The sequence below is a fragment of the Falco rusticolus genome, chromosome 1 (genome assembly GCF_015220075.1).
Source record: "Falco rusticolus isolate bFalRus1 chromosome 1, bFalRus1.pri, whole genome shotgun sequence".
In the NCBI taxonomy this organism is placed as follows: Eukaryota; Metazoa; Chordata; class Aves; order Falconiformes; family Falconidae; genus Falco; species Falco rusticolus.
In genome coordinates, this window is record NC_051187.1 from 87960838 (window position 1) to 87985498 (window position 24661).

General features: G+C 46.0%; 1 protein-coding gene across 6 annotated transcripts in view; it reads left to right on the forward strand.

The window, feature by feature from the left end:
- Positions 1-24661, forward strand: part of EXOC6B (exocyst complex component 6B) — a 306436-nt gene that overhangs the window by 214443 nt on the left and 67332 nt on the right. For all 6 annotated transcript variants that reach the window (XM_037388258.1, XM_037388288.1, XM_037388268.1 and 3 more), the window contains 2 exons: positions 9365-9506; positions 22440-22513. In XM_037388258.1, coding sequence (XP_037244155.1) covers positions 9365-9506; positions 22440-22513 — 216 coding nt within the window. The remainder of the gene's footprint in view (positions 1-9364; positions 9507-22439; positions 22514-24661) is intronic.

A 24661-nucleotide genomic window follows, 5' to 3' on the forward strand; every position in this document is an offset into this window, starting at 1 on the left:
AAGTTCAGCTTTGCCATGTGTTTGTCTTGCTGCCGTATCTGTGACAGCCTGTTTTCCCTTTAATGCTCAAAATAGAATAGAAGTGGTAAATGTTTACTTCTGAAAATGACACCCCATCGATTTTTTTTTTAAATACCTCTGGAAGACAGCCACTTAAACATGGGCTTGCGCTCAGCTTTCACATGAGTTTGAAAGCAATCCCGGTCCAGCCAGAGGATTGTGGCTTTCCTGGTTGGTTGGAGCAACTGCTCTTTCACTTTTCAGATGCTCTCAGCTTTCCAGGTGAGTGGGTCTTTGCATGAGACAAATTTCACTTGGAATTGTGTTATTTGGCACTGCTGTAAGGTGTTGCTTTTCAGAGGTTTGCTATGGTGAACTTGAGATATTTCACTGGTGGAAGGCTGTCTCTTGAACCAAGCTGTCATGTGATAGGGATGGTCAAAGACATCAGAAGACCAAAATCCCAGTTTCACTCAGGAAAGGCTACAACATTACCTTGATGGGGATAATGTGTTTAAATCTGGTGATTTGCTAATGGCACCAAAGCTTCTTCTGTAGATGACTACAACCTGCCCTGCTCTCAGCCCAAGTAATCGGGTGTAGAGGGGAGTGGAGCAACACCTGCAGCTCATCCTGCACAGAACATGGGTCCTCCTAAACCAGGAACTGTCATTCATCGAGTCACTTTTGGCGTGGACAATCCTGTTGAGAAAAAGGCCCTTCTTATTCCAGTTAGATGAGAACACAGATGTCTGTCCTGTTCACTGCGAGTAGCAGGGTGGATTTTGTAGATGTTGGAAGGGAGGCTGTTTATCTGGAGGCGATGTCGCTGACTGTTCCAGTAGGTCCCACAGTGCGTTGAGTTTGAAATGCCTTCCTCAAAGAAACATATGTCATTACCTCTCCTTTCATAAGTTTGGGCATCAGGAAACCTTTAACTTTGTAATTGCCAAGTAATACAAAGATCTGATGGGGGTCTGAGGCTGGGAAGCATCCCAGGGGTCCAAGGCTGGGGATCGTCCCTTTCCCCAGCAGGTATTGCTCTGTGCTCAGGAGCCCTGGCCCACAAGTGTTGGTTATTGCCCACCTCTCTTGTTGGCTGGAAGGTTTCTTCTTCTTCTTTTCCTTGGCAAATTTCAAAAACATGTGAACATCAGCTTGTGGTTTGGTGCCAGTTGCCTTTCTCCAGATCCCTAAGTCAACATGCTGGCTTCAGTGTTTAGCTCCTGGGATGATTTTGTGGAACCAGACATCAAATATGGAGCTTGAAAGTGACTGAAATCAATAAGCGGGTGTTAATGTTCACACGTCAGTCACCTCTCATGTCCCACGCGGGTCACGTCTGATGCAGAGTGACTTTCAGCCCATTCCCTGCTGGAAACCAGAAATCTGCTGTCATCCCCTTTCTATAACACAAACAATTTTGGGAGGAAAAAGTGATTTCTTCTTCTTCTTAATAAGGGTGCTGCAAAGGCAGGTAAACAGAATTTGTTAATAAAGAGTCGCTCTATATCTACTCTGAAGCTAATACTCTTAGGGATGGATTTGATTTCCTGGGACGCATGGTGTTGTCTGACTGTGTAGCACTTAATGAGTCTAATTATCTCCTGGACAAAGACACTGCATTGATTCTCCTTCTGTATTAAACATAAAACTTTCTAGAAAAAATAACTTTTCTTTTTGCTGATCTGTATTGTTCTTAGTGATTTGACACTTGTGGTGTTGTGTTTTAACTCCATATGGTTGCTTCTCATTTCATGCCTTTATCTGGGCTTGCTTTAGCTGTGGTATTCTGCAGGTCTCCAGATCAGCATCTTTTCTCTTTTAAACACCAGGGCAGATGTTTTTTCTACCTTTCCATCAAACTCCTCAGTGCTCTGAGGACACTGAAAAAGGGACATCAATTTACGGGACTTTCCTGCCCCTTGTCCCTCCACTGGGTCTGTGTGATCTGATCTTGTGGGTCCGTAGGTGCAAGGTTTGGGTTTGGACCATGGTCCCGGTGCCATTGCCTCTCTGCCCATCAGAGATGCACCTGTAGAGGCTGATATGACTCCTGTCTTCAGAGTGGGGGGCATCTTGGAGATCACCCTGCTTGGGGTAGTGTTGATGCACTAGTCTGTAGGCTTGGTCGATGCGGAGAGGTCTTCTTGACCATCTGTTTTGTTCAGAGTTCTCACCTGTTACTCCTGGACCTTAGTCATGGATACACTCACTTTTACTTGCAAGATACTGAGTGCAGATCCACAGCTTTTTTTTATTTTTATTTTTTTAAAAAACAAACCTAAACCAAACTAAGACAGACGAAAAACCTCCAAACAAACCAAAACCACACCCCACCCCCCCCCCCCCAAAATAATAAAAAAAACCCCACCTCAACCAAAAACCCCCACAAAACCACTTCTGTAAAAAATGAGAGTGGATTTCTGGGCAATTAATGACAGATGTATTTGTTTTTTAAGTAAGCCTCTTAAATGTACATGAGTACTTTGCTGTTTTTGTTTTGACTGTTTGGGGAGTGTCATTGTATCTGGGTAATGGTTTGGAGGTTTTTTTGCCATCCTCAGTGACTGCAGAACAGGTTGTTTTTTTTTTTTTAAATGCAATTAAAAAATGCATCAGGGTGGTGTTAAGAACCTGGCAAATCAGGATGGCATGAGCAAGCCGGGAGACTCTCTCAGGATTTAGCATAGCTGATTTTGCCCCTAGTTTAGTGAGATTTGGGGCTCCAGTGCTGCAGGCAAGCAAGGGCAGTCCAGAGGTGTCTGGGGCAGGAGGAGATCACGCCTTGGGGGTCTGCAGGGTCTGAAGTCTATCCATGCCTGCACAGAAAGTGTCTGCTGGGATTATTCCCAGTTTTATGCCACCAAACAATTGCTTATTGTTACAGCATCACATTTCCATCTTCTGCAAAATATTCCACTGGTATTGCATTATGGATTGGAAAAGTCAGCAAACTCAGCATTGAAATTATTGGACAACTTGTGATGTTTATAGAAAAGTGGACAATTAATATTGAGGAATTCCAATTTTTTGGCCCGCTTTTCAGTTGTATGAAGTCCATGGATTTGCATGTCTAAATATACTTAATCACATCAATCCCAATGCTTCTTACAGATTAAACAGAAATTCTGTTGGTATCAAAGACCCCAAAATAATTGGAAACCCTGAGACCATTTGAAGCCTGTCAGGTTTTGTTTTTTATGGAAAATGCTGTATTAATTCTTTGGCAAGTTGGTGGAAGCGTTCTCGGTGCTACAGTAGGACTTTTGTTTGCATGTCAGTGACCACATGGCTCCTAATTTGGGGCAAGGAAAAAAGCAAGAGGCACCTGCTCGGGTCTCTTCTGGGACCCTCTGGCTGGTGGCCGTCACCAGCTTGTGCCACCCCTGTGGCTCTCGCAGCGGTAGGTGTGTGCCGAGGAGCCCCCTCTCCCCCTGCCGCGAGGTGGGTAATGGCCGCATATTCCTGATTGCGCGTTAAGATTAATGGGTATTTATTTTAACAACCATTCCATTTCAGTAGCTTTTAATGAGTCCTTTGATAGCAAGTTCCTTAATTAACAAGGCAGCCTTTCAGCGTTTCCTTTCCCTAATTGTTAACATACTTGCTATTTTCAAACAAAAATGCTACCGTGAGCGGTGCTGGCTCCATAGCCTCCGTGCTGACCTTCCCCATGGTAGCTGCCTGTCCTCCTGGGAACTTGGAGGCTTCCATCTGCTGCCCAAGGATGAAATACAGATGAAAAGAGATGATTTCATGGTGAAAAGTGTGATTAATTTGGTCAGTTCCATGGGGGGTAGCCCATGGCAATATGTTCTGGTAGGTGCCCCTTGGGTTGTGTCTTTGGGAGACCTTTAGAGTTTTGGCTCTGTCCTTTCACTGGTTGCATGGCCACAAGGAATGTCTCTAGATGATCTACCTGTGTGCCCCGAGGAAGCTTTGGTGGGACAGGGAGGACAGTTTTGCCTTGAGAGGTGTCATGGAAACCCCAACTGCAAAGAGGTTGTATCAGAGGCCATGGACAGAGGGATTTGTTGCCAGAAATAAGGTTGCAAACTGATTTGAGCCTCAAAACAAAATCCCATGGCCTTTGCTCTGATAATACCGCTCAGAATTGCTTTATTTCACTGAACCAGTGTGGAGCTTGCAGGGGGCAGGCAGGCACTTGGGCTGACAGCTTGGCTGTTGAGCTCTGTCAGCTCCCACCCATGACTCGTGCTTTTCTGATGCAAATACAGTTCATTTTTAATGAGGTTTGCAAAGGTCTTAAATAAATAAGTGATACTATAGAGGTGTTCCTGGAATTGCTTCATGAGAGGTTAAGCTCTTCAATTTTCTGTCAAGTTGGTAAACGAGCTACTGGTGACTTTAAAGTGTTTGTTTTCCCCCTTCTCTGTGGACAGCTCAGGTCATGGTTGCATTCCTATTCCGTTGCCTTCCTCTCCAGAGATCATCTTTTAGATAAATCGTTCCTGAGGTGGAGGAACCACAACGTTCAGGCAGGTAAAGTGTTTCTGAAATACAGGCAGGGACCAAGCTGGTTTGGAGCCATGCCAGGGAGCGGGATCAGGATGTAACTCTGCGATTTTGCAGGACGCTGGCACAGGGAGAGCCTTTGGGAGTGCCACCGGTTCTGCCACACGCTCGTAAAAATCATCAGTGTAATTAGCATGAGGTCTGAGCCGTTCCAGCTGAGCATGGCGTTTTCTAGGAGCAGCAATGTCTGAGGCTGACATCTCTGAGACATCTTGCTCGATCTCCATGCCAAGGCACATGTCCCGACACCGCTGCCATGGGTGGTGCAGTTAATGATTTCGGGAGGGAGGTGAGGCTGGTGGAAAACACGTCCATCACGGGCTCAGCTCTGTCCGTCGCTGTGCTGCGGCGAGTCGGGATTCTTCCTCCCAGCACTGCAGGAAAGCTGAAAAATGAACCAAGGCAGGGAAAAATAACACTACAAAGTGAACCTCAATCGTAAATAAGTGCCAGAGAACCAAGATGAGCACATTGTGGTATGAGGATGTACTTGAGGCCTGCCAGCGTGCAGCCCAAACCTTCCCTTCCCAAGTGGAATACAAACAACCTTCTTCACTTGCAGTAGCAGCTTATTAGTAGTGATATATCAGTGTCCTGGCGCTGGTTTTTCTCCTGTCAACAGCAGCTGCTTATCAAGCAGATACTGCACTTTATTTCTAGGGAAATAGTCTAAAATTGATGTTCGTAAGCCATTGCTGATCTTACAAGGAGTAAGTGGGCATCTGTTGCGCTGCGTGTAGGCGTGAGGCAGAAAAGGATTAAGTTGAGTCTTATTTATAAGACTCAGTTCAGGCTTATTTATAACATTGAAAAAGATAAATTCCAGAAGGGTTTTAAATATTGGTGCCCAGGGAGTGAGGTGTTGGTCATCCCTGGTGATACCTTCCTTTCTCTAACCAGACATTTAGCACAATAATTTAAACTCCTATGGTATCTCCAAGCCCTTTAATAGTAAATATAAGGAAAAGTGGATTAATGTTTAAAAGGCGGAAAAAACCCCCACCTGTATATACTCTTGTCTTTCATCCAGTAATATTGGATTTCAACTGTCAGGCATCTGTATGTTCTTAAATCTAAGATGAAAGACTGCATCTTTTTTAAAGCAGAATGTTTTTTTGGTGTTTAAACCTTAAGAATAATGGAAATAAAAGGTCAGGTTCTCAGCTGGCCCCAAGGAGCTTCAGCTTCAGAGTTTTCAAAGACGCAGTGCACATTTGCACCTAAAAAGAATTTTGGGCCAGGCCAGATCCTGTGTGAAAAAGGAAGGAGGAGGGAAAGCTAAGCCTGAAGCTGCTCCTGGGCTTGTCAGTTTGATCCCTTTTACCATCTCTGCAATGAGCTGTGGCAGAAAATACTCCCAAAGAAGTCCTAGAATACCACTTACACGCCGCTTTCGTGGCGAAGACTCAGCAGAGTTGTGCTGTCAAGCTCTGATGATTAAATTACTTTTTCCATCCCGTCTTCCTTGCGTTAGGCTTATTAACTTGACATTTCATCTCAATTATTTGCTTTTTTTCACGCCCTCCTGGTGTCGCTTGTCATTCACTCTTTATTCTGTTGAGCCTGGCTGGCCGGAGGAATGCGCGCACCGCACCGTGGCAGGCATGTTTGTTGTGGCTGTTGCAGGCGTAGGTAACCCTTTAGGTACCTCCACGCATGCTGGTCTGACCCTTGCTTGGCATGCAAGAAGGTTGCTCCTCTTAAATTTGTGTCAACAGGGCAGAAAACCTTCCTGGAGGTTTTTCCTTTTGACTTCACTTGGGGGTGAGCATCTCCAAGGCTTCTCCGAGGGTTGCAAGCCTCTAAGCAAACTCATGCTGATGTGCAGGTATTAGCTACTTGTTGGGATTTTGTCATGTGATTCCAAAAAGGGTAGGGAGCCCTGTCCCCCATGCCCAGCATGGGTCGCAGTCTCAGGACATAGCCTCTGAGCTTTGCTTTCTCATCCTCTGCTTCCATCTGGGTCTTCTGCTCAATAACAGATCAAAACTACTCGGTCATAGCAAAAACTCAAGTGTCTGTGTGAAGTAATGAAGAAAAATCACAGATGGGTAGCAGTGTGCTTCCCACTGTGGTCAGGGATGAGGAATTGGCAAGAGCAATGTTTTAAATAACCGAATGTGTCAGAAAGGCACAAGTAAATGATGAAAAGCAAAAAAAAACCACCAACACAACAAAAAAACCAAGGCTCCGCTAAACTTTATGGTTGCCATGCTTCATGTTAATTTTAGTAAAGGTGTTTGGAGGTGAGTAATGAACACTCCTGGAGCCTGGGAATGGCAGGGAACAGCGGAGATGGAGTTCCCTGCCCCATAATGCATGGGTTTGCTCTATTTCTTTTTTTTTTTAAAGTATTTTCTTTTCCTCCTGCTGAAGATGAATGCAGCCTGAAGATCCAAAACAACTTTGCAAAGCTGGTAAAAACACTTTGCAGCTCATGCGCCAAACATTTGCTCATCGTTCCGTGCCACCGGAATGAAACTTGTGATACTTGTCGTGAAACATCGTGTAAACCCCTCTCTTTAATCCTAGTTTAAATACAATTTGTAAAGTGCTTGTAAAAATCTGTGAGATCTTGTAAGCCACTCCTTGTTTTCAAGAAAGCATGTTAAAGTCTTTTGTGTGCATTTGAAAACATAATCTCCTACTGAAGCTGTTTTCAGGGTAGCACCATTATGCAGAAATATTACCATGGGGTTGCACATGCAGACATCAGGATTGCTCTGTGCAGCATCAGCCAGCGGGTTTGTGTGCGAGTCTGTCCTCTCGTGTCACAGGATTTCCCCATTTTTATGGGTTTAATACATGTTGTAGGCACAGGCAAATCTTACCTGCCCCAAATCTTGTATGGCAGGCAGCAATACTTGAGGAATGGGAAAAATCTTTTGAGCATTTGGAAATGAGGGAGAAATTCGGATAAGCTGAAAAAGAAATGCTCCCATGTGTTCAGCACCCCGAAGTGACGCTTGGTTTTAGTTCACTGAGAGCTTGGTACCTGTAAGCTCTGAGACTTGCTGCTGTGATGCAAAATAAATTCAGTAAGAATAGGAGAAGCTTCAGCTTTCTAAGTGTTGTGTGCATGAGACGGTCTGAGTTTGTTTAATGGCCTTATGGGTGCTTTGGGTTTGCTTTTATGCTTCTGGTCAGTCAAATTGGATTTTGTGAAGCACTGTGCTAAATGCAGAGTGTGCTCCCTGCTTGCTCCTGAGCCTGACCCTTGGGAGGACTGGGCTCCTACATGGCAGAGCATCACTCCTCCGCAGGATGGGCCAGCCAGCACCTGGTTGGGGACATCTTGTTGCAGTTGGAAAGGTCTTCTCTGTCCCCTCGTGGCATCTCAAGAGCATCAAGAATCTGTAGGTCTTTATGGAGGATCTCAATTCTTCATGGCCGTGCTCATCAGCTTCCCTCTCCTGCCGGCAACTGTCCTGGTAGCTGATGCTACAGCCAGGTCAGGGCATGGGTGCTTGAGCTCAGTGACCTGCTTACGGCCTTTTCCAGGAGATGGAGCTTTCCGAGCACCCATCTCCCTTCCTCCTTTTCCACAGCCCATATGTACCCCCACTATCATCCTTTTCCTTAGTACCGCTCTTCTCTGAACATCCATAATTCCTCAGAGGCATCCCGAGCTTCCTACCTGACTGGTCAGTTTTGTCAGTGCAGGGGCTTTGCCCATAATTTGAAAATCAGCTGTTTCAAATTCCACAGTTCAAAAATTTAAGTATGCTAATTAAATTGTTGTGATTACTCTTCTCTTGCCTTGCAGTTGTTTCTCAATCAGAAAATGGAAGGTCTATCTAGGGTAACTCCTCTTGCCACGAGTTGTTCATGTGATTTATAGCTTGAGATCTCAGTTGTTCCTCACAAGTGAAACATAACTGTGGTGGCTTAGAGAAAATGTGTTCAGAATAAATATTTCCTAACAATGTTCTCAAATTCCTTAATAGCTGAAACTCAACTTCTTATACTTTTGTTATAAATATGAATATTTTAAGGGATGTTAGTAGTTTCTCTCCACATGGCAGCCTTGGCCATAGCTGCTTCTCTGTAGCCCCCCTGTTTAATCACCAGAAATTAGGGATGGCTCGGGAGAAGGCAAGCATTGATAACCAGATTCCCCACGCTACAAGCAGGTGCAAGATGCATCTGGGTGCTTGAGGTTATTCCCCACCACCCAGCCCTGGGGAACAACCTGATCCATGTAAACACAACTGACTTCTTCAGTCACCTTCTCGCCTTGATGTTTCTTTCTCCTCAGTCCCTGTTGACACCTGGAAGGTGCTGCACAGCACTGTAATTGGGCTGGAGAGCATCGATGTTATGGCCTCAGCTCTCTGCTCCCTGGTAGCCAAGACTGAACCTTAAACTATTAGCCTCTGCTGTTGGAAAAGGATTTTGAAATTCCTGTCTCAGAATATATATGGATGCTGGTTTAGTTGTAGGCTGGAGTTTTGAATTGTCATCAGCACTGCTTTGACCTATCAACGAGGTTACTTCAGGCAATATATGTAAGATGTGGAATAAAATATGGTGTTTTGTCTTGCCCGTGTTAGGATGTGATAATGAGAGATGCTTAGATCTCTAAACACCTCAGGGCTCTCCTGGATTTGAGCTGCTGCCAGGCACTCTGCACCTGACAAGGTCTAATCCTGCTAGTAGCAATGGGGAATCCTGAAAGGCGATTCCCTTTTCTGATGGTGGTTGTGAGACTGAGCGCTATGTGAAGGTCCCATAGCAGGTGGGGCACATTAAAGAGGCTGGTCTAAAGAGGTCCTCTTGCATTTTGTGCTTGATGGCTTTAATAAGTCTCCCTTCTCTCTTGCAGGGGAAGGTGGCACAGACGGCTTGCATGTCGGCATGCAAACACCTCTCCACCTCGCTGATGCAGCTGCTGCTGGAAGCCGAAGTGCGGCAGCTGACGCTGGGCGCCTTGCAGCAGTTCAACCTGGACGTGGAGGAGTGTGAACGTAAGATGCAAAATCATCTCATTTTCCATGTCTCGTTTTGCCTCTTTGTGTGTCAGGACCCAAGCCAGGGCTTTGAATGATGCCAAATACTTGGGAGCAGTGAGCACCTGCAGACCTTGCTGCTGCTGTCCGTGAGGGTACTTGGCAATATCTTTAGGACAGAAGAAGCCCAGCAAATTCTAAGAAATCAAAGTTTTATTCTTCCTTTTTCTCTTTAATGCTGCCTTGATGCTTTCTAGACCATCCCAGCTTTTTGAGATGAAATATTTTAAAAATAGGAGAGATCAGAGTGCATAAAAGAGGAGGCTAAGAGAAATCAGTTTACATATGGCTGTTTCTGGAAATGGTCACCGGCTTATGTTCTTAAGAAGTTCTGGTCCTCTCCTGACCACAGCTGCTCATCTTCCCTGTCTGCTGCAGAGATCTTTTTCTCAAAGCGAGCCCTTCTTGCAAAATCACTATTAAGTAAAAGAGATGTTTTGTGACAAAGTGGCTACATCTGTTCAGAGACGTATGTGGGGCATCGCGATGCCGGGACCATGGCTTTGCTCTCAAACCTGCTCATTTTGGTTCACCTGATATAGCTCTGAAATCCTAAGGTTTCCCTCAAGTTGCTTGTTATCCTACTTTAATTAAAGGGTTAAAAAACTCCGCGCCACCCCCCCCCCCCCCCTTTTTATAATTAAGCTGTATCAGGGTGAACACACTTCTGCACAGGAACCTCTCTCCCTTATGAGTGGGATGGATTTATTATTGCAGTTAATATTGTGACGGATTAGGGACCGTGGCTATGGAAAACACAAAGCTTGATATTGTTGATAAAGAGTTCAGGAAATCTTTGGTAAAGTATTTTGGGGAAGTTATTTTCCAAATATCCACCTTTTTTTGCTTTCTTGGTTGAGGTGGAGATTGGGATGTATCTTGTTTAGATACTGATAAACTTGTTTACTGCAGAGTCTTCTGAAATGCTTTTTGTCCCGATGTGGCTTCCAATAATGTCAACAGCAAAATATTCCCTGGCCTCCATGTGAATGTTATTGGAGCCAAAATAGCAGTGAGCTTGCTTGTCCTGTCTCTGATAACTCAATGAAATCAGTTGTGTTGATTTCATTATCATCTGGCACTTAAAAAAATATTCTTCTGCGCTTTATAAAACATTTTGCTGATTGTGTTTCAGTTCAGCTGTACCCATCAATAGTGAGATTAAATTCGTTTCTGAGAAACATCACCCAGTAAGATTTCTGGTGTTCGTAGGGAGCGTATTTTAATTTTTTAATGTCCTTTTGCTAATTTCCAGCACTTGGTTGAAAGCCTGGGAGAAGGATCCCTGTTTAATGAATCCTGTCCTAAATTTGCAGCTATAGCATATGTCATCATGTAAGCAATGCCTTATTTTTCTTTCAGAAATGCCTTCAGCCCTAAATTCTTGCTAATTTGTGTCCCATCAGCACTTCAGGGCTGCACCGGTAGCAGCTGTGTTCCCAATCGGTGTCTGCAGAGGGACAGGTGATGTTGCTGAGAATAATAGGAAGCATTTGTCATAAATAATAGTTTCCTCCTTTTTTCTTTTGGCTGCAAACAGACTTGTAACCCTGCAGTTTTCTGCCCCATCAGCAATGTGGGTCACTAAGCACCAGCTCTTCCCTAAAAGCCCCTGATGCTAAGTAAAATGGATGAAGTTTAATATCAAGTTTAAAAGCATGATTCCTTAAATTCTGATTGTTTGGTGAGACAAAACCAGGAGCACTCAGAAGCTGAAGAGCAGGTGATGCCAACCTGAGCAGCGGGAGAGGTGACCCACTCCCCTGAGCCCCAGCCCGAGATGCCAGTGCGGGCAGGGGAATGGAGACAGATGCTGGTGCTGTAACCTTCCTATCCATCACTGTCAGCCCCAAGAACAGTAAACCCAGACAAAGTCCTTTTCTTCCTTTTCGGCAGCAAAAATGTGTTCCTTCATCCCTGCGGTTTGTCTGCTGACTTTGCTGACACTGGGAATAATTTTAGTTCTATTTTTGAGAAGCAATGCATCAGGATTTTAATTTTAGGAAAAGCCGATCCCAAGAGTGAACTGGTATATTCAGAAAACATATTTCAGTTTGCAAGGGTTTTGTTTGGTTTTTTGGGGTTTATTTTGTTTGTTTTGTTTTTTAGATTTGGAAAGCGCAGGTGCAAATCTCCTCATCCTTATTATATCAGTTGCATATTTGACTTCATGTCTCTGCCTCCAGCCCTCTTCCCCTCCCCAGACGGCCAAGCCTTACCTAGTTTAGCAGCTTGATTGTGTACTTATCATATTAAAATAGGATTTTATAGCTGTTTGGAGCACATCCAGAGTTCTGTGATGTGGGAATGGGGCTTCAGATTCTCAATCCCAGAGTTTATTAGGCTTTTTTTAAAGTTTGTTGGTGAATGCCAAAGGTATCAGCTGGTTAAGAGAGTGATGAGGCAAATTAATGAAGGACTTAATCATGTATTAACCATGGTTTGAAGGTGGTACAGATAATTTGCTCCATATTAGAGTAGATATGTGTTACAAGAAAATGGGTTTATACACGCAATAGATAACAACTATAGAGGTGAAAACCGTGGTGGCTTAGGCTTAAAACAAGACACTGGTAAATGAATTCTGTAGACTTCTGTGTTTGTTAAATATTTCCTGATTTATAAATAATTTGTTGTCCTGTCAGCATACAAAGGCTGTGTGAACCATTGCATCAGGCTGAGGTTTGGCACCAGGCAGTTGCAAGCCCGGGTGGTGCTCGGGGGAAGCACAAGGCCATACACTATACATCCCCCTCCCCAGAAACATGCTTGTTTTGCACATTCAAAGCACTGAATGTACAGTTTATTGGTTTTATGACCTTCAAAAAGAAAGCTTTTGGAGGACTGGGGAGAAATAGTAAGTTAAATAGATGTTATGAGCCAAATCTCGCATGTTTTGTCTTATGAATAGTCCCATATACATCAGCAGCATTTTTGATGTGAAAGAGGCAAGGAAGAGCAGGGCTGCAAAGTTGCAAAAATCATGTGCTGGATTTTTAAATTTAAAAAAACCTGGGGAAGGTGTGAGCTCTTTCCCTGGGACGTTATCCCCCCCGGTGAGACAGTGGTGCTGGAGCTTCCGGCTTGGCAAAGCCCTTGAGGAGACGTAAGGCACTAGTTGAGGTGGAGTGCTGTGTCCAGGGCTGGGCTCCCCAGTTCCAGAGACAGGGAACTGCTGTGGAGGTTCCAGCGGAGGCTACAAAGGTGATGAGGGGACTGGAGCATCTCCCTTACGAGGAGAGGCTGAGAGCCGGCCCATTTAGCCTGGAGAAGACAGGACTGAGAGGGGATCTTATCCATGTCTGCAAATGCCTTAAGGGCCAGTGTCAGGACGGGGCCAGGCTCTTCCCAGTGGTGCCCAGTGACAGGACAAGGGGCAACGGGGCACAAACTGCGACACAGGCAGTTCCATCTGAATGTGAGGGAGAACTTCTTTACCCTGAGGGTGGCAGAGCCCTGGCACAGGCTGCCCAGAGAGGCTGTGGGGTCTCCTTCCCTGGAGACATTCAAACCCACCTGGATGTGACTGTGCAACCTGCTTTAGCAGGAGGTTGGACTAGGTGATCTCCAGAGCTCCCTTCCAACTCTGACCAGTCTGGGATTCTGTGATGCTGTGGATATCCTCCCCCCCGGCTCAGCAAAAACCTGTTTCCTAAGGTGTGTGTTAGAGATTGGAAAATCTTTTGGTGCAGCTTTACAGTGATGCGTGTGCAGGGATGGCACAGCTGATGTCCAGTGAAGGGCAAAAGTAATTTTTAAAATGCTGTTGTTGGCCAGGTATTACTTGTAACTCTTTCTTGTTTCTTGGCTTTGCATAGCTCTTTTATTATGTGGTCAAGAGAGATTCCCTCACCTCCTTTTTAAAACTGAAGTGAAATAAGGCATAGAGGTTAAATGAATTGAAAGATACAGTAGGACATGTCTAATTATATCTCCATTTAGAAGTGAGTTCTGGCTCCAGCCCAACAAGCCAACTTGAAAAGAGGAAAAAAAAAAACAACTGGAGAGGAAAGAAAACCCCACCTAACACAAATATTCCTGTGAACCTGTAAATGAAAGAGGTGATGCTTTTTTCAGAGTAGGCATTTGCTTTTTAAAATGGGCTTGCTGTCATCCAGAGTACATCTGTAACCCAAGATTTAACTGTGTGCAGTGTGCTTTTTGTAATATCTGTGTGCCTTGTAGCCCAGTCCCCTGCTCTGCTCTTTTTTGGACCTCCTGGTGCTGGTATGTATATAATTCTTTTTTCTCTCTTGTACCTCAGAGTTAGTGGGAATCAAATGTAACACCCAGATTTGGAGATTACAACCAAAAGAGGAAAACAAAAGGGGGCTGCTCTCTCTCCTACAGAAGTGTTTCCCATCTATGTAACTGGTTCCAGCAGTGGTTGAGGCAGATTGTTTTTACAATACTTAGATCATAAAATAAGCAGTTCCATAATCTCTAAAGTCTTTTAACTGCTGCTTTATGAGAAATTAAGAGCACCATAAAAATTATATTTAAAATTTCATTAAACTCCCAATTTTCAGTCAGCCCACTCCTGGGGGCAGTCAATAAGAAACACAGATGTCTCTGGCAGTTTGAGGATTCCTCCAGCCTGACACATGAGCGTGCCAAAATGTGCCGATACAGGGCCCGGTGCAGTCGTTTGCCACCTCCTTCTTGGCTGCGTTGTCTGGCTTTGAGGACTTTCCCACACGGAAATCCCATTATTTGTGTAAGATGCCGGGGTTTGCCCACCACACCAGAGCAGTCCTCTCCCTCAAGCGCAGGCTGTGGGCTTGGTGCCGTGCAGATGGCTGCCTGATGTTCTTCCAACCTGCAACCCAGCGGGGACTGGCGTGCATGGCACTAGAGGTGAGCGGAGCGGGTTTGAGGACAAACTTCCTGAATTTAGGATATTGCACTGTGTGCTTGCTGGTATCCATCCTGTCACAGTGCACCAGCAATACTTGAATTTTGGGGGAGAAAAGGAGATGTTGCAATGACAGAAGGAAGGGGTTTAGCAGATCACCTCAGGAGAGAAATCTCCATGCCCCTGATGCTGATTTCTTCATGCACCTCGAACCCTGGGCTCAGCGTTGGGCCCCTCACGGCCAGACAGACACTGAGGGGCTGGAGCGTGTCCAGAGCCGGGCAGGGGCTGGGGCAGGGGCTGGGGCACCAGCCTGGGGGGGCGGGGGGGTCAGCCGGGAGAGAAGGGGGCTGGGGGGGACCCGGTGGCTCTGCAACGGCCTGGCAGGAGGCTGTAGCCAGGGGGGTCGGTCTCTGCTCCCCAGGAACCAGCGACAGGACGAGAGCAAACGGCCTCACGTTGCGCCAGGGGAGGGTGAGATTGGGTGTGAGGGAACATTCTGCACCGAGAGGGCTGGCAGGCGCTGGCACAGGCTGCCCGGGGATGGGGGTGTCATCATCCCTGGGGGTGTTCAAAAACCATGTGGCTGTGGTGCCTGGGGACATGGTTCAGTGGTGGCCTTGGCAGTGCTGGGTTAATGGTTGGACTGGCTGATCTTAAGGGTCTTTTTTGACCTAAACCATTCTGTGATTCTTCAAGTCGTGCAATACATGATAGCTTTTTATTATATTAGTGGCTCACCGGCTCAGTCAGGTGCCTCTCTGTGCCACTTGGATGTATGGTTAAAAAATGGTATTTGTTTAAAAGAAATTAAAGCTGCAGATCCTCCGGAGACATAGTGCTTGTAGGGCTGCGTCAGTGCAGCCAGTGGTGGTTCTGTGCTGGCTGAGCTGGTGGCAACTGCGTGCGTGTGAGCTCCTCACCCGTGGCGGCAGCCGGGGAGAGGTCCTGTATGAGCCCGTGATGCCAGGCAGAGCTACATCACATGTGTCCTGGGTTGTGATGGTGTCAAAGGACCATGGCTGTGGTTTGGACAGTTGGTAGGAACTCCTTATGTTGCAATATTAAGAGCTGTAGGAGTTCGCAGGCTGGGGTGACAGCGGTCAATGATGGTGTGTGGGTGGCCGATGAAGCTGATGGAAGAGCAGGGTTGGTTTGCCACCTGCCTTGCAGTGCCTGAAGGTAGTGTCCTCCGAACCAAGGGGTGCCAGCCTTTGTTTTGGAGCCAGGTCTGGCTCAGAAAACTGGTTATCTTACCCCCTGGGCTGGCTCGGGTGCCTGCCATGCCCTGGGGCACTTGCCATATCGCTGCTCCTTCACCATGGGCTGGGATTGCTGTTCCTCTGTCTCCTGCTGCTGGGAGGTCCGAGACAAAGCCTCGTAGATGTCTGCTGCACTCGCTCTGGGGATGCTGTGCTCCATGGCAAGGCTGCTTTCCTTCCCTGCAGCATGCTCAGATACTCCTACTCTTTAAGCATCCCGCTTTTCCCTCCTGGTGACTTTTCTTGCCTAAATTTCAGCTCATCGTAGCACTCAGTAACGCTTTATTGGGTGCGTCAGGAGCAAACACAGCTCCTTCCCTTGCCTTTCCTCCATAGTGCTGGCTCGGGGTCATGCACTGATGCTGCATCCTGGAACACTGCAACCTGGAGCAGGGCTGAGCAGCAAGAAAAACAGCGGTTCTGGGCAGAGGGCGCTGAGCTTCGAGGGCGTGCGGGTGTAGTTAGTGTACAGGCACATAACTGAACTGGATCATGGATTTTGGCAGCTTAGAAAGCTGTTACCTGTTGATGAAAGTGCCATTAAGGTCCTTGACTGTCCTAAATAGAAGGCTGAGCAGTTTGCACGAGCTGCCTGCATGGATGGCTTGAAAGAACACCTTTTCAGTGAGGAGCAAGCAGATCGTGATGTCCTCACAAGCATATAGTTCAGCTCATCTCTGGGAGCTTGCAGACCCTTTGTTTGTCTGGTCCTTCGCCCACACGTGCCTGTTGCTTGTGGTTCCTGTGACCTGTGCCATTCCCTTGGAGGATGAGAGGAGCACATCGCTTCCTTCTCACCTCTTCACCTGTCAAAAGTCAGCTCTCACTGGGAAACAAAACTTTGCATTTTACTGCTGTTAAAATGGAGTGGGGTGATTTGTATTGACAGCAGAGCTGCTTTCCAAGTGCAGCCGTACGTGCTTTCTGAAATGGGAAGGGTGAATTATTGGAGCGCCGAGTGACAGAGGGCATGGAAGGGGGAGCCTCTGGTCCACGGCTGTGCCACCTTCCTACACTTAGATTTATCCTCCCTTATTTCACCCTGAATTTATTCCCCTGGGCATATCATTAATTTATTTAGTGCTGCCTTCATTTCCCTCCGCTGACCTTTCTTAGAGGTTGCAAAGTACTCGCAGTGGCAAAGAGAGCGATGCCTGGTGAATTAGTGCATATAAATATGCATGGAGGAGATGCGCATGACTCCCCATCAATTAGCTACCAAAACCGTGCCCTTTTTGGTTTTGGATGGGAAGTATTTAAACTCTGCTACGGCACACTACTAAGTGGTCTTTGCAAGTCTGACTTGAGCAAATCCTGGGAGTCTGCATGACCTCAGAGGGAAATGAACTCTCCAGCCTTTTTACTTTGCTCCTGAGCTGAGAGCTCTTGCTTGCTTCTGCTCTCTCTAACCATCACCTGATTTTTTGCCTTATATTCTGCTTTCATCTGTCCTATAATCTATCACCTTGTCTCCTTTAGCATTTTAGCTTTAGTATTTCTCTTTCTGTTTTCCTTCTCTTCTGTCTTCTTTCTAAACTTTGCTAACCCCACAGTGGCATCACAGCCTTTCCTGCCCTCTTTTCTCCAACTTCTGCTGCACCATTTTTGATAGCCTCCATCTCCAACACCTTCCCGTGTTCTCCTTTGTTACCAGGATACCCACTGATTTTTATTTACTTATCCTTACAGTCCTTTGCAACTCTAGGAAGAGAAGACGCCTCTTTCCACTCCTCATTTTGTTTGATCCATTTTAAGAGCACACAGTTCCTCAGCTCTGCCACCCCCCTTCCCTTCCCCGCCCATTGTGGACACAAGCGACTGGTGCTTGTCAGCCTTTATGGCTTGAATGAGCTAATGGTGAGATGCCCACATTCCACTTTTCCTAGTATTAGTATTTTAATGGAGCTGAGAACTTGACATCTACTAAGAGACTTCCCCTGTACGTCTTGGATTATGGGTTTGGGAACCTGTGTAGATCTGTAACTTGATTCTGTAAACCTGTCCTACGGATTGGCAGGGACCAAATTTCTTGGCACACATCTCGTATAACTTCTTCTGAAGAGCTTCCTTTTCTTTTACTTGAAAAGATCTAGTGGTGCTTCCGTGATAAGTGCCTCTCTGGATGCAAATGCTCCTCAGCCCTGTCAGCAAACCATCACAGCCCCTGGGACCACTCGTTTCTATGTGGTAACAGGACTCCAGGCTCATCTTTGTTCCATCAGAGGAATGAATGACGGAGAGGAGTAGAAATTTTTATTTAATCTGACCCACTTCAATGTATTTTGGATAACTCCTCCCTCTCCCCGCAGCTCTCTGGAATTCCCCAGATGGGAATGAGCTTTGATAATTTCGCCTATAATGGGGAACAGCTTCAAAGCAGGGCTGTGTGGGAATGGTGTGGGTGAAGTATAAGCTCAATATGGAAATTGGGATCTTCTCTCTGTTCCTCTTGCCTTAATTCCTACCCATCATGTCTTACCTTTATTCCCTTCCCAGCTTCTCCAGAGTCCACGCAGAGATTTGTTCTTCTGCTTGTGCCTCCTCAAGGTGTCATTATGTGCCTCTGGGTAAAGGCTCAAGAGGTCCTGATGCTTGGCTTTTCTAAGATAGTCTTCCAAGGGTTTGTCTAAGGAAGATGACTTTGAGACCTACATCCTCCATTGAGGAGTGCCGAGATGGCTGTTCCCCAGATACAAAGTCTTGGTCATGGCTGATGCAACTGCAAGCAGATTGTGCAGGTTCCCCTCAGCAGGAGCTGCTGTAACCTCAGTCCTGCAGGTCTGCCGTCATGGATTCTGGCGGTGTCGTGTAATTCAGAGAAAGCCTTGCCCTCAAAATGATGTTTTTGAGGAATGAAGTCGCCAGCTGTGTTCATTTGAACTGCACAATATGTGTAAGGCTCTCTCCCTGTGTGCCTAGCCGTGTAGGGTATACAAAAAGAGATTCCCCCGTTCTGTATAATTAATTTACAGTGGATGTCTCTTTTTCTGGTGTGCGTTTGAACTCTTTATTCTTTGTTCATTGTAAAGGGCTTAACGGTTCCTGTTCCTTGATTCTTTCATCAGTGAAATGTTTTGGAAGAGAGGTTAGAGTCCCCCTGTGACCTGCCCTGGGTGGCCCAAGCCTGTAGACCTTGCAAAGACATTACTTTTTTGGCCTGAACACAAGTCTCTCAAACCTTTAGCCTGGCTAAATGCTTTGTACAAACAGCCGCATACTGATCTGCTCTATTCTCTTGTGATTTTCTGCTCAAGGGGCTGTACTGTAGGTGGCTTGCTATGTTTGCCACTTGCCTTGGTAGTGGAGACAGTACAATAAACAAACCCGACAGTACTGAGGCCAGCACTGTGCTTGGTTGTTCCGAGAAAATTATCCTGAAATCTGGTTGAAGAGATTAAAACCAAGAAGAACTGGCTGTGTCTTTCCTCTAAAGCTCTGTTCTCTTCTTTGTTTCTTTTTTTCTTTAAGACTTTGTTCATTCCTCCTTCAAAATAAGTTTGTGGCATTGGTATGTAAAATGTGACCTACGATTACAGAAGGTACGGCTATTTTTCTAACAACCGTGGGGTGAAGCATTGCATTCATTCCTCTTCGTGCTCAGAAGGTACGGCTATTTTTCTAACAACCGTGGGGTGAAGCATTGCATTCATTCCTCTTCGTGCTCCTCGCAGCCGAGTGCTGTAGCAGCTTTCTTCCAGTGTCTGAGCCGTGTTCCCGGTCTCATTTCTTCTGTAAGACAAATAATATGATCTCATACGTCATTTCACTTCTTGGATGTCAAGTGCTCTGTTAATGCAGTAGAGACTCCAATCTGGGTTTTTTTGCTGAGAATTACTGTTGAAGCAAATGTTGGTTCACCATGCTACCGTTGCTGTAATGTGCCGTGGTAAAGAGTAGCATCACTCCATAACTCTCCCAGCCTTCCTCCCATACAGTTCCTGAGGAAGAGATGGCTAAAGGTGAGCTGCTAATGAGCAACCGTGTCTTGGGATGAAATCTGTCTTGGGTTGCTCATGAGCAGACGATGGTAGTGATAAATCCACCAGTCTTGTGAAAACATTCAAAACCCAGTCACAGGCATTTTCTCATGAGGTTTTGAAATTCATGCTTTCGGGAAGATCTTAAATTTCACAACTCCATGTGTGTTTCTAAATAGATCCCTAGCAGCTGGGAAGCCCTTAATCCAAAATAGAATTTTTTCTTTCATTGCAGTCCTTTCAGGGTTTCTGTTTTCCAGGGTTTCTCCAAATATAATCGGTAACATGATGTGACCCCATCCTTAGAGGGTAGGACATAATGGTTCAGCCGGTTTGTTGGGTACCTCAACGCAGGGACGCCTGCGCCACTGAGCTGCCCAGGGCAGTTTCATCTCTCAAGGGGATGCTCAAATGCTGTTTCTCGCATCTAAATGTTTTTAGCTTCTCAGGTACGTGCTTTTCCAAAGTGGGGGTGTTTTAGGATTGATGTGGCTTTGGGGATAATTTTTCCAGATGAGACAGTGGGGTGTAGAGCAAATGTGTAAAGATGATTTATCCCTTGCAGATCAGAGTCAGAAAGCTTGTGTTAGTCCTCCCTTGCGTGTGTGCTGGCTCAGGCAAGCTGCAGTCAAATTTTATAGCAAACGTACATTAAAATGCCTTTACGGTTACAATTAATTAAAACAGGTTTTGAGGGTTAAACGTAAACTCACTTTGGACTGTTTGCAGCCTGAACATTGCAGCATTGGTCAGTGAAACTGGCTGGAAGCTGAGCAGCTCCTATCTCTGCCCAGTCCCATCCTGTGGAAAAGTGGCAAAGTCTGCAGGCACAACCACGGGTGGTTTCTCTTGGCTTTGAGTCACACTTTTCCAATCCAGAACCCAAATGCCAACAGTCACATACATACTTTCTCTTCTTATTTTTTATTATTCATTTCTAGTAGTAATGCTGGATAAAAGGAATGATTTTACAGCCGTGTTTGCTATTGAACAGCAGAAGTTGTCACTTGACTGATGGCAGCAAAGATGAGTGATGGCTTTAATCTTAGAGCTCTTCTGGCATCAGAAAATATGAAAAAGCAAAGCTGTGGCTGTCTGAAAACTGGCCGCTGTGTCCCTGGAGGTACCTGTGTCTGTATTGAAGGATGTTCTCCATCCAAAGATTTTAATGGAAGGTGGAGCAAGGAAGCTGACAAATAACCCTTCTTTGGTTTCCAGAAATAAGATGGCTGAGGAATAGGGCTGAATCCAGTGTCTAAGTTATTAGTCTGTTCTCGTTAGAGCCATGGGGGACTGGGCTGCTGTAGGAGGTCTTTAAAAATAGGACTGAGATGATTTGCTTTCCTTGTTTTGTGTCATTTGCCTGAAAATTGAGATAACTTTTGGAAGGAGAAGTCAAGGAGAAGACCATCTGGCATGAAATGATTATGCTTAGCATTTAAGGACAGGACAGGCTTTGTCTGTTAGTACCTCTGTGTAGTCATGGAGATAGAAGGCAAAATCCTCCTTCCTTATTGCCAAGCCATTCTTAATCCTCAGCTTTGTGGAGCTGCAGGAGCTGTGTTGAGTTCCTTTGTGGTAAAAACCAGAATAGTTGGGTGATAACGGGCCATCTACAACTTCAGAATCTGTATATTGGTGTATATTTTCCCTCCCTTCTTCCTTTCTGCCATCGTGTGTGGTTGCATCTCAAGAAAACATTTCCTTCTAGCGTGCAGCATCTTCAGTGTCTGCAGGAGCAACAAAATTCAGCCGAAGGCAGAAGCTCCCTCTTGAGTCTTTCATGACGTTGACTTGTGGCTTCACAAATTAGGTCCCCTTGGTGATGAAAAGTTGCATGGAGAGCAGAGATAAAGCCATTACTTCTGTAACTAAAGAGGGTGAAAATTAAGTGAAGTTGGGCAAAATCAACCTCAGGCATATCTTCAAAAGACACACTTGAATGTGTGCAGTCATTGGCTTCGTGAGCGCTACCAAGCAAAAGCTGTTAAATGGCATGGAAGAGCTAAGGTCCTCTGATGTGGATTCATTCAAGTCCCCCTCAGTGATTTTAGACTTGGTTTAAATAATGGATTAGAAGAAAAATAAATGACTTAAGTATGAAATTTTGCCCAGATTACACTGGATGGAGGTAAATGTGGCCTTGGAAATACTCTCTTCCCTTTAGAAGCCAATGTTATTCAGTTGTCAGATGTCTTCATCCAACATAAATAAATATGCCACATAATGGCCGTGATTCTTCCCATTTGGGGTGACTGTGTGCTGGCATTAGCGCACCATACCAGATAATGCAAATAATCTGTTGCCGAATAATTAATGATGTGGCTGGGCATATTTTTTTGAAGAATGCTTATGGAGCCTGGTGACAGGCGTGAAATTAGAAAATTCCTTCAGCGCCCTAAAATATAAATAGCTTTCGGAACTGAAAAGAGTTTCACAGCTGAAGATTTTATTGTGTTGAGAGGAAAAACTTTTCCACCCCCATCCCCCCCTTTCTTCTCGGCGAGTTGTTTGTCCATTCACAAAACAAATACTCTGAAGCCCAGTACGGCTCATGGGAATAAATTTCAGGTCGAATTAGTACAGTTTCCTTGCTGTCAGGACGGTGGAATTAATGGTGTTTTGATGACACGAATTTTGAAGGGCGAACAAAGACGCTGAAGGGAGGGAGACATGACTCCTTAGAAGCGCGGTCCTCCTCTCCCCCAGCCTCTCTTGTCTTCCCTGTCATCCGTCTGCCAATCTCCCTGTCCATGGTTAGTTAAAGGCGCTTTTTATCCTCTTTTCTTTCCCACAGAGTTTGCCAGATCCGGCCCAGTGCCTGGGTTCCAAGGGGACACGCTGCAGTTGGCCTTCATCGACTTGAGACAAGTAAGTCTTTGTGTTTTTGTTTTTTGTTTTTCTTTTAAGATGTGTGACTGAAGACCATCAGGTCTTAAGGAAAGGGAGAGGAGGGGAAACGGCGTCAGTGATTTACGCCAGAGACCTATATTTCCCCCCTCCTCCTCCTCCCTGCGCTCGAAGCCATCTCCTTATTGAGTGCGCCGGGGTCCTGGAGATGGTGGAGGTGAAAAGGGCTGGTGGTACGGGGGCGAGAAAGAAAGCCATGCCTGACCCTGGCCGATGGGGTCCATTGTGCTCCCGTTGGCTTCTGCAGACGCGGCAAAAAGATAACTCGGCGACTCTCCCGGCTGACGCCAAGCAGGTGGTGCTAACAGAGAGAGCAGTGATGCAGAGACCGCCCGCCTCGAGGACTTTTGTTCACAGATAATGCCCACAGAGGCGTTTTGCGAGGGTGAAGGAATTTGCATTCGGGTTTGTGTGGGGAGAGTATGCCTGTGTGCGCACCCGTTTGTGTCCGTCTTTGGCTTAACAGTCCCCCCCTGCCCAGTCCCCTCTTCCGCAGATGGTCCCCAGCCATGAATGACAAAGTGGCTCCTGGGGAAGATGATTGGGAAAGGCTCCACCCATCGGTGGCCACCTCTCGAGGGGGCCCCACTAGGGCCAAGTTGACCATAGCAGGTACTGAGGCATCTGTGGGGCTTGGCAAGCCAGTTTAGGGAAAAGGGCCATTCTAGCAAGTCATTTGTTTGGGGTAGAAATGGGCATTATTGATATACTGGGCTGGGGGGAAAAAGTGAGGTGGTCCTGTCATCTCTTGGCACTGAAGATGGATGGGTTGGATAGAAAGTCTGAATGAAGTAAGACTCAATGACTGATGCTTCTCTCCTATTAAAACAATCTTTTTTTGTCTGTTAAACCCCCCTGGCTTTGTCCCTCCTGCCATCATGATGCAGTGCCTCTTGTTTTCAGGGTTGACGTAGTTTGCATTCTGAAAACTTTCGGGTGCCGAGGGTATTTCTTAAATCTGCATAATCCCTTATATCGATGATCTCCTTACCACTGGGACTCTGATTCATGCTGGAGCTGCTTTTAACCCGTAAGAGTTTGAGAACCTCTCTGAATCCAATTGATGTGCAGGGAGCAATCTGTCATCCCATGACACTTCTGCAGAGCAGCAATAAGTTTAATATCATCGAGTTGCTGCGCGTTCGCTTTTCGAATGCGGGCCTGCCGGTAACTGCCAAATTTGTTTGCAAAATGGTCAAAAGAGCTACATGGGAAAGGTGTGTGTTATCACTGCTACGCGTTGACACTTTTATCTTCATTAGCTTCTTGGCACTTTACTGACTGAGGCACTCAATGCGCTCACAACCTTCTGGGTATGAGGAAATGGGAAGCTTTGGTCCTTTTCCAAGCACGAGGACATGAATGCGGGGATTTTGAAGAGGAAAGCTGTGGCTGTTTGAAGAGTGAAATGCCTTAAAAATGCTCGGTGAGGTTCAGCTATTCTGAGCCAGTGCATTAGCAGTGAAATGTTTGTACGGCTCATAAATGCAAAACGCAGCCAAGTGAATTCAGCTCTGGCAAGGAGAAAGCTAACAGTAGCGCTCTCCTATTCCTCCTCCTCTGTCAAATGGTCGTCTTTGTACACGGCGTTCTCTGCTTGGTTTTGGAAGGGTAGTCCCAACTTTTTTTTTTCTTGCATTTAAAAATTACAGCTTTTCTGAATATTGCAAGGAGAAGGGGGAGATGCTCTGGCCTGTTGAGTTTGAGGTGAGGGCAGGCAGTCCTAGAGCTTCTGGATAGCAGGGATGCTTGTTGGTGCCAAGTATGATACAGATAATGGACGACATCTTGTTGCTCCAATTAGAGAAGAATCCACCTATCACCAGCTTATGGAGATTAGCAATAATGTACAAAGGTGAAGGAGTTCCCTGCTCCCTTCATCCTGTTGATGACCTAATCCCGTGACATGCCATGTGTCACTAAAGTCCATCTGTGTGAAGCTCCGTCAGCTGCTCTGGGGCCGTCACAGCTCCAGTGCTCCCTTGGACTTCTTGGACTGCAGCTCCAGGTGCAGGGTCAGGGAGCAGGGGATAGCTGGAAGGATGGGTGGATGAAGGGGTGCAACAAAGAGAGGTGTTTGATTTGTTCTTCGACTTGTTAATAGTTTGT